The sequence below is a fragment of the Eptatretus burgeri genome, chromosome 10 (genome assembly GCF_056783735.1).
Source record: "Eptatretus burgeri isolate ZD-2024b chromosome 10, Ebu_testis_v1, whole genome shotgun sequence".
Classification (NCBI taxonomy): Eukaryota; Metazoa; Chordata; class Myxini; order Myxiniformes; family Myxinidae; genus Eptatretus; species Eptatretus burgeri.
Window position 1 is genome coordinate 10,737,427 of NC_140970.1, and position 10,000 is coordinate 10,747,426.

General features: G+C 45.5%; 1 protein-coding gene across 5 annotated transcripts in view; it reads left to right on the forward strand.

Moving 5' to 3' along the window:
- The window catches only part of LOC147017942 (paired box protein Pax-5-like), a 201,205-nt gene that overhangs the window by 30,057 nt on the left and 161,148 nt on the right, over positions 1–10,000 (forward strand). The window contains exon 1 of one of the 5 annotated variants that reach the window (XM_085897047.1): positions 6,915–7,486. The exons of the other annotated variants lie outside the window; for them this stretch is intronic. Within the exon in view, the coding sequence (XP_085753173.1) occupies positions 7,444–7,486 (43 nt within the window). The 5' untranslated portion in view covers positions 6,915–7,443. Of the gene's footprint in view, positions 1–6,914; positions 7,487–10,000 lie in introns of those variants that run through there. 5 annotated transcript variants of the gene reach the window in all.

The window sequence follows — 10,000 nt, forward strand, 5'->3', positions numbered from 1 at the left end:
GTTCACAGTCTCCATCCAGCATGTCATGTGCAGTCTCCAAACGGAGTTGCTTCTGCTCGATCTTTAGCAGCTTTGGCACGAACTTCGCTGAGATTCTTCTTAAGCCCAAATCCTCAGTCACAATGGAATGAACGGATCCAATACTGATGCCCACTACCAGATTTAGGGATGGCCAGGTGGGGCTATGGCCCCGGGGCCCCCCACATTTCATGGCCCCCCACAATTTCGATGACATTTTGAAAATCCTTTGAAAATGTGCTTCTAAAGTTTTATTGTCGGTGAATGAAGATTGTAAAGTCTTTGTGAGGATATCTTTTCAAAATTGTCCGTCATTGTGAGGGTCCTTTTCAAGCTTTGGCTTTTTCAAGCTGTTTCTTCCACGGCCCACAGAACGGATTCAACGTGGTCAAAAATTCCCGGGGCAAGCCTCGGGCATTGGGGGCCCCGCATTCGGATCTTTTTTTGGATCGATCATCGATGCTTCGGATGGTTGAGCGTGGCCAACTCACAACGGCACTGCCCGCCAGAGCCCAGCAAGCACAGACGGAATACAGAGGTCCAGCCAGAGGAGAGGTGAAAAGGTGAAAGTCGACGTTGTAAAACTAGGCCAGGCCAGCACAGCACAAGGCCGGCAGGGGTAGTATTGTACACACTGAAACTGCGACTGGCAGGGAACGCTGTCCGTACCCTGCTTACTGGCGCGCCATCACAGTAACACGGTGTGACTTTCTATGTTCCAGGTTTGTGAAACATACTTGTTAGAAAGTCTTTGCTGTTTCACCATATGTATGAACGTTTAGTACTCTTGTGCCCATGAATGTTTCATGCACTTTATGAATACCATGTCGGTGTAGTGCAAGCCTGTAATTCTCACTTTCTTGGCGTTTTCCCACTGGATATGGTGAGAGCTTCCGGTTTCTTGTCAGTTGGTGTAAGTGAACCGTCGCCATATTGTCTTTGCTCGCTGAGCGAGACTTTCGTTATTCGTGCCATTATATTAATAAACATTGTGCAGAAAGGGAACTTCGGTGTCTCGTCTCATCCAAACCGTTTGATCACGGTATTTTCCTGAATCCGCTGTTCATCGTTATCCTCCGTATTAGCAGACTTACCGGAGGTTACCAGAACCTACTTTTCAATACTTGTTGTTCATGATTCTGGTACGTCCCACGTGCACTCTGACGATATCTCGGTTACTCGGGACCTACCAGCTGTAGAAACCACAACGAGCGTCTTCGGTGACGACAGGCACGAATCCAGGACTCCACGGAAATATGACAGTGGTGCTCAAAAGCGGAAATGTTCCAAGGAAAAGATGAAAGACGCAAGGCCGTCGTGGAAAGACCCGGAAAATCTCAGAGTTTTTCTCTCCTGCATAAACAGGCGATTCGTCCATGACAGAGGCTGGAACACCAACAGAGACAGAACAAGCGGATTTGGCAACTCAACCCCCGCGTCAAGATTCGCCCAACATCTCGGAAGGTTCCACCGATGAAGAACTTGCATCAGATGAAGAAGCGCAAGATATACTGACTGATCGTGGACCTGGCTTTGCCAATGACATTGGATGTTGGCTTCCTGAGCGACCGTCATCAGAGATGATCGACTTGTGGTCATCACAAGATTTGGAGCCCCTGCAGAATTCAACTGGTCCCTTTGATTCATCCATACAGTTTGTTGAAGGTCGGAAACGCTGCTGCTCCAAGAATCTTTTTTACCGTAAACTACAAAACGGAGAGTCCGTGAAAAGGTCCTGGCTTTGCTTCTCCACATCAACCGGAAAACTGTACTGCATCGCTTTCAAGCTCTTTGGAGGTGCTACTGCCCTGGTCGGGGAAGGATTCAATGACTGGAAGCATGCCAGTCGTTCTATCAAGGTGCATGAGCGTTCGCATGTACATTGTGAGAATATCATCCGATTGTCAGACAGAGCAACATCCGCAGGTCGTGTGGACACTGAACTCATCAAACAGGTGAGTGAGATTGCGTCCTATTGGAGGGAGGTGCTGAAACGAAGTGTGAGGGTGATATAGTTTCTCGCTGAGCGTGGTCTGGCGTTCCGTGGATCGGATGAAATTTTTGGGTCACGGACGAATGGTAACTGCCTTGGTTTAATGGAATTACTTGCGGAATACGATCCATTTTTGGTGCAGCACATTCAGAAATATGCCAACCAAGGTAGTGGCTACACCAACTACTTATCATCTATGACATGTGAAGAGTTAGTCTCCATCATCGGAAAATCTGTTCTGGATAACTTCGTCGCTCGTGTGAAAGAGGCAAAATACTTCTCTGTGTCAGTCGATTCTACTCCTGACAAAAGCCACATCGACCAGCTCACAGTTATTGTACGATACATCGAGAACGAGGCTCCAGTGGAGCGTTTCATGACCTTTCTGAGCAACACAGGACACACTGGACTCCAGCAAGCGACGGCATTACTGGATTTTTTGAAAGCCACTGGATTGGACATCGCTAACTGCTGAGGACAATCTTATGATAATGCATCTAATATGAGTGGCCGATACAATGGGATGCAGGGAATGATCAAACAGGAGAACCCTCTCGCAATATTTGTGCCATGCGTGACGCAATCACTGAACTTAGTCGGTCAGTCGGCCGTGGGATGCTGTAGACCTGCAGCAGCATTCTTTGAATTTGTGGAACAAGTGTATGTATTTTTTACAGCTTCCACGTCGCGCTACACCAGATTATTTGACGCCCTGAAAGCCAAAGGTCTGCAAGTACCAAAGCGCCTCAGCGACACTCGCTGGTCGGCTCATTCTGATGCAACCCGAGCTCTTGTAGACGGTTACAGCGAAATCATGGATGTCCTCGATGAAATCGCAAACGATGAACAACTGAATAGTGAAACGAGAAACACCGCCGAGACACTTCACCAAACGATGTGCTCGCTTGAGATCGGGTTCTATGCTGGTTTCTGGTCTACTGTCCTTGGTAGATTTGATCGTCCGAGTAAAACCCTTCAGTCACAAGCTACCGATCTCAACACAGCCGTGCAGCTCCTGAAGTCACTGGCGAGCTTCGTGCAGTCATTACGCGATCAGTTTGATACATTCGTTGTTGATGGAGTGGAGTGCTCGGGTACGGAGGAATTCGCTCGCGGATCGCGTAGACGAAAGCGTAATGTCCACCTCGCTCCCTTGGACTACGGACACACTCCAGAAGTAGAACTAGATGTCAAGGAGTCCGTTCGCATCAGTGGATACATTGCAGTGATCGACGTACTGCTGTCGCAGTTGGAAAAGCGTACAAACGCTTACAGCGAGATGCGCGACAGATTTGGATTCCTGCGTGCTCTTGTTCAACTCTACGTGGAGCAGATTCGAGAGTCATGCTCGAAGCTCGTCGAGCTGTATCGGGAAGATCTATCACCTGACCTCACAGAAGAAATGATTCAGTTCCAAGCCATGATGAAGGAGTCAGAGCCAGACTCGGGCCGTACTGAAGCCGAGATGTACAGTTTTCTCATCGAGCGAAAACTCACCGATACTTTCCCAAACATGGAAGTGCTGCTTCGGATTTACCTCTCACTGATGGTGTCGAACTGCTCCGGGGAGAGCTCGTTTTCGAAACTCAAGCTTATCAAGAACCATCTTCGCTCCACGATTGGGCAGCAGAGACTGGTCAATCTGACCATCATTTCAACCGAATCCGATGTGCTCAATTCCATGCAGGTTGACAGTATCACATCCGAGTTCACTGCCGCGAAGTCGCGCAGGAAGCTTGTCCATTGATTAAGGCACCGTGTGTATGTCCATAGATGTGGATGACACTGCCCTATATTTGCGGTCGCTGGAAGTCGGCTATTAATCACCATTTCGGATTTCTCTTGCCCAGAGGGTTTTTAGTAGTTTGAAGATTTTTAGTCGAAGTTCGTAGTATGATTAATGACAGCACGTCGTTTGTTTTTTCTTATATTGGTCCATCTCTATCTCTTACTCTTGCAGCAACAGCATTTTTGTGATTTGATTTTAGAATGAGCTCAGAGATAAGTCATCAGCTCATAGATAAGTCACCAGCCATATCAATAACAATCCGTCCATCTTGTCATATTGTCAGATTTAATTGTAATTTGTGAACATGTATGCCAAATCATTCCTGATCAGGATCTGCCAAATCTATAGATACAAGTTCAGTTGTTGATGAAAAAGCAGTTATAATTTAAGTTGTTGATTAATCTCCAAATTTGGGAGCCCCCCACAATCATTGTGCCCACGGCCACCCACATGGTAAGTCCGGCCCTGCTGATGCCCGCCTTGTCTGCAAGTTCTCTGATCGTGATTCGACGATCCTGCATCAGCAGAGTCCTCACTTGGTCAATGGCGATCTCATTTCGGGATGTTGAGGGCCTACCAGAACGTGCTTCACTTTCCACTGATGTGCGACCATCTTTGAAGCGGTTGTACCACTCTTTTATCTGTGTGGTGCCCATTGCTTCGTTCCCGAAGGCCTGTTGAATCTTGCGGATCGTTTCCACTTGGGAATCGCCAAGCTTTACACAAAATTTGATGCAGTAGCGTTGTTCAAGTTTTTCCGTCATTTTGTCAAAAACGGAAATCCGACGGCGCTCACTTACACTTCCTCACTCATCGGCGGTCTGTCGGCGACTGACAGCTTCTGCAGGCAGGAAAATATTCATGCATACGGATTAGGATCGCCTTCATACGTGCACCAATCCACGCCTCCCCAGCTTCATTTGTTTACGCACGAAAAATTAAGGTTGGATACTTTTTGAACACACCTCATATATATATATATATATATATATATATATATATATATATATATATATATATATATATATATATATATATATATATATATATATATATATATATATATATATATATATATATATATACTTATGAAATGGATTTTGTAGAATGTTGATTGGACAGAAAAAGAATGGGATTGGTTTTATTCTCAGACGAGTCTGGGTACAACCTGGAGACGCCCTCTCTTCATGAGAGATACAGTTTAACATCCACCGAGCGAGATAGTGTGCAGAGATCAATTTCCAGCTGTTAGGGTTAGTTTGTTAATGTTAGTTAACAGTTTGTTAGTTAAATTTTTTTTTTTAATGTTTTTGGTAACGTATCATATCGTTTTCATTTCGAAAGCACATCTTTATTAACTGGATCGAAGCACATTCTCGAAATAAATGTGAAAGACTAACTTCCAGCGTGCTAGAATTTGCATCCTGTCTTGGCCTGGAGCCAACCCTGATGTCAAGTCGACTTCCAACTGGTGACACATTGTTGCCAGAAAATTGGGCATCAAGACCAATGATCGAGTTCCAGAATTATTTTGGATGCAAATGTGGATCAAGGAAACTACGGTGGATTGTCGGCATCCGTAATTGAATTTCCTCCATGAGGTTCCAAGCTGTTTATCTCGAATAATCGAAGCCCAACCGATTACTAACATCACGAATTTATATTGGTCGCGAAGGTCAATCTCGTTTCTACACCCTTAATTCACCAGTAGGGTGTTTTGTTATCCTTATTCAGTCTACAAATGCTTTGATCTTTGTGGTCTTGCTTCTGTGAAACAATGACTTTTTGAGACATCAAGGATGAATTGAATGTTACTTTAATGGAATGAGTTTAAATGTTTTTGCAGTGTGTTTTATTACAGTGAACACCAAGGAGAAAAGGTTAGGCAATTTGTGTGTGTGTGTGTGTGTGTGTGTGTGTGTGTGTGTGTGTGTGTGTGTGTGTGTGTGTGTGTGTGTGTGTGTGTGTGTGTGTGTGTGTGTGTGTGTGTGCGCGTGCGCACGCACACCTATGTGTGTATATTCACACAGGCATTTATATACAGGGTGTCTCAATAAAATGTATACACACTTTATATATCGACAACTATGCTATGTTTTATCTTGTCATTCTACACTGCCTTATGGTTATGCCTAACAGCTGACTGATGACGTGCAATCATTCCATCACATCCGCCGCCATCTGTTAGGTATTAGTAATATTTAACATCACCCACCCTTCTCTCTGCAATTTAATACATTTTTTCTGAAATATCAGTCTGCATAATATATTGAGACAATATATATATATATATATATATATATATATATATATATATGTATAAATATATATATATTTCTAATTCTGATGTGACATATTTTGTTTCAGAGCGTCGGTGTTGCCGAAACTATTTCTTGGCAAAGGTTTTACTGGGTTGTTTGCCACTGCCTTCCCAGGAGTGGTTAAGGAATGAATTTGCAATTTGTTCATGGTGCTGACTGTGGGATCTTTAACATCCACCAACTAATCCCGGCAGACAGGACGCGAAGTTTAACGTCCATCCGAGGGACGGCACACACATTGATGATTCACTCTGCCTATGAATCACCGAGATGACAGTTTATTGCTGGAATGAGATTCAAAGCCGAGCGAGGAAGTTTAGAGGCAAGTGTTCAAACCTCTCAGCCATCCTGCGAGCCCCATATATGTATATGTGTGTGTCTCAATACCATATATAAATATACATATATACACTTTATTTATGTAATTTTGTCATTTTGTCATCACACAATACCTTGTAAAAAGTCACCCAAGATGGTTGGGTGGAGGGTGGTGGTGGACTGGTGGACTGGTGGAGGTGGAGGTGGAGGTGGTGGTGGTGGTGATGGTGGTGGTGTAGGAGTGACCATAAGCTTTTGCTTTGAGGCCGAGGCTTGGACGGGGCGCATGCGCTGTGACGCACTGCAGGCGCTGCCAATGGCCGGAGCCGGAGGCGCTTTAATTGGCCTGAGCACAGGACGGCGCGAGGCGCGATGTCTTGCTTGTTGTTTTCTAAGTGCCGTGGGAGGGGAGTGCGAGGTGAGCTTAGGTAGGGTGGGAGCGGGAAGGTGGAGGCGAAAAGGCAAGTGGAGGGGAACGTTTTTGTTGTTTTTAAGGTGAGAGTAAAAAATAAAAATAAAAAAGGCACCCGAGACATTGGCGGGGCGTGCGGGGACGCGGCGCCGCCTCTCGCCGTGGGGCGCTTCGCGGTGCGAGCTTCTGAGCCAGCCCGTTCCAACACGCAGGCTCACTGGCTCTGTCAGTGCTCAGGGTCTGCAAATACGAGCTAGTGCAGTGTTTGAAAGAACTGAACAAAAAACACGATTTAAGGAAGTAGAGGACGCTTTAAGGGCACGTATAAAAGCTGCACACATATTCTGTGTGGGTATTTCGAAGCGATCTGGCTTTCCAGATACAGAAAAGACAAAGCGAAGGAGGTTGCAGCAGTGTCACAGCGTGCTGACTATATATTGAGCCAAAGTCTGCCTTCTGAGACCCGATGGCATCCCCCAGGCCAGACACTCAGCGGGCTACGACCGGGAGCGGTGCTGCGCGCTGAGGGCGCTCGCTGGCCCAGGCTGGCCCTGCAGGCGCTTTGGGCCACCTGAGCCCGCGTGCCCACACCATGGAACTGCACTGCAAGCCCGATCCCTTCGCCAGCATGCACAGTAAGTATGTGTCATGCCGTCTCGCTTAACCGTGCTCTCATTACGTCTTTTGGAACCTTTGGAGGAACTTTTGGCGGCAGTTACGTCATCGAAGGTGAGATTTGTCCTGTTAACATTGTCATGTGAATTTGATGTGAGCAACCCTGGTTGGACTATATCGTGCGTGGTGTGTTCGTCCATCGTTTACTCATGTCCTTGTACTTCACGTAAAAGTACACTGACGTTTCCCAGCCACAGAGGACTGTATTTTAATGAATAAAATTTTCCATGAAAATGACTTTTTAAATTTTATTTCAATTATATTCACACCATGTGCAGCGTCTCCAGGTCTTGGTTTGAGTTTTTTGCTTCACAGATTTGCAGGTCATTGTGAAAGTGCACACTCAGACTCTCTCTCGAACTGCAGGCAAACAGTCCGTCCATGTTTTTTCCTGCATTTTAAGCTCCGTGTGTGTATTCGTGTGACGGCGTTGAATATGCTTTGCGATGGTCTGGATCCTTCCGCGAATCTGTAAAACATCAAGTGGATTTTTCTGTTAAATCGGAGAAATATTTTGGAGATCTTGTGCATACCCATTTATGGAGAGAGCAGAGAAGCGAGGATTTGGAAGATGTATACCCGTTGAGAGGGTGGACATGGATCTTGCTGCACGGTGTGAGTGAGCACTCTGGGGTTCTCGATGTAAATAGGAATTCTGAACGCGAGTGGTCCTATTGGCTCGTTACATGCTTGCCTGAAGGTCGCAGGTCGCAAAGATGCATGGTGGTGTGCTGGCAACATCATGCCGCTGGCGTACTCAGGGCCATAGCCACACACTGGGCAGTTAATCAATTTAATGAACCGGACATGCGACATACATATATATATATATATATATATATATATATATATATATATATATATATATATATATATATATATACATATATATATATATATATATATATATATACATACATACATACATACATACATACATACATACATACATACATACAGTATATATGACACGGCTGATGCCGCAAGGCGGTAATAATTGTGGTCGTTAATGATGTAGTCGGGGATACATATTTGTGTTCTGGCAGAGCCAGTGGGTCTCATTACATGTGGGAGGTGCTGTCTATAAGCACCAGTTTTGCTCCAAGACCTTTTCCGGATGCAATTTGTTCATAAACGACAAGGCATGATAACATATCCTGGGTCGAACACAAAATTGAATTCCGTGGTTTATCTGCTAATAAAGGTAGCGTCGTTTCAGTGTTGCTTAATTATGCTCGCCTTGATGTACCTGGTGCTCGCGGTAAAAAGCATCGAGGCGAGGAGCTTATAGGTCTTCACTTACAACACCACCCCCTCCCATGCTTCTGGCTCATTGTATCGTCTCATCCTCGACTCTTTCTTGGAACTCGAAATGTGAAAAAGTGTTTGAATTCCGTGCGAGTGCGATTTTCGAGGTCTGCAGCACATTGTCACCATTTGTGCAACACTATATCCGGAAGTTAAAAAATAGATGGATTAGTGAGCAATTGATGACGTTTACATGAAAAAACATGAATATGCTTTTGAAAAAAGGGAAAAAAATTTTTTCCGAATTGCATAATGTAAATTTATGGCTTTTACTCCAATATTTGAATTGCATCCAATGGTACACACACGCACACGCACACGCACACGCACACGCACACACACACATAGTGTGGGTACATTGTCTGTGCCCCAAGATATGGACATTTAGGGAAGGAAACTGCACAAGGAGCTTTGCGGGAACGAATGGAAATAGTGAAACGCTGAGAATCGCAGAATCCGTGGCCGCCCTCCACACCATCCGCCACCCTCCCTCCGCCCCACACCCATTCCCTCCTCTCTCTCTCTCTCTCTCTCTCTCTCTCTCTCTCTCTCTCTCTCTCTCTCTCTCTCTCTCTCTCTCTCTCTCTCTCTCTCTCTCTCTCTCTCTCTCTCTCTCTCTCTCTCTCTCTCCATTGTTCCACATGTATGATTGTCTGTCCCACCGCTGTGAGGTCCGTTTATCTCGAAAATTCAAGTCTTAAACGACCCGCCACATAATGTTATTTCCCGCGGATATAAACGCCGAACACGTGCCCCTGTCCGCGACGTCGCGTACAGCGATTGTACATCTGGTGATAATGTTGTTTCCCGCAGACATTATGGCGATACATTTGTCGTATTGCTGGAGCATATAGATATGACTCGAGCAGGATGCATTTTATGTCTGAACGAAGCGCTGAAATTGTGTGCATTCCGAAAATCGCAAACTCTCATTGCTCTCCATTTCAAAGTTTCTTGCGTGCGCGTATCTGTCCCGACGGCATGGTGCACAGGTAGAGCGCTTCTCTTATGACAGTCTTACCTGGATTCGATTCCTGACCTGCCTATAGAAACTCAGATTGGTGCTACACAGACAGGGTGCTTCATCACTAAGTGCACCATCCCCTTGGTGTATGGATGTGAAGTTGGGTGTCCCGTGTGCGAGCATTTGTTGGTCGACGTTCAAC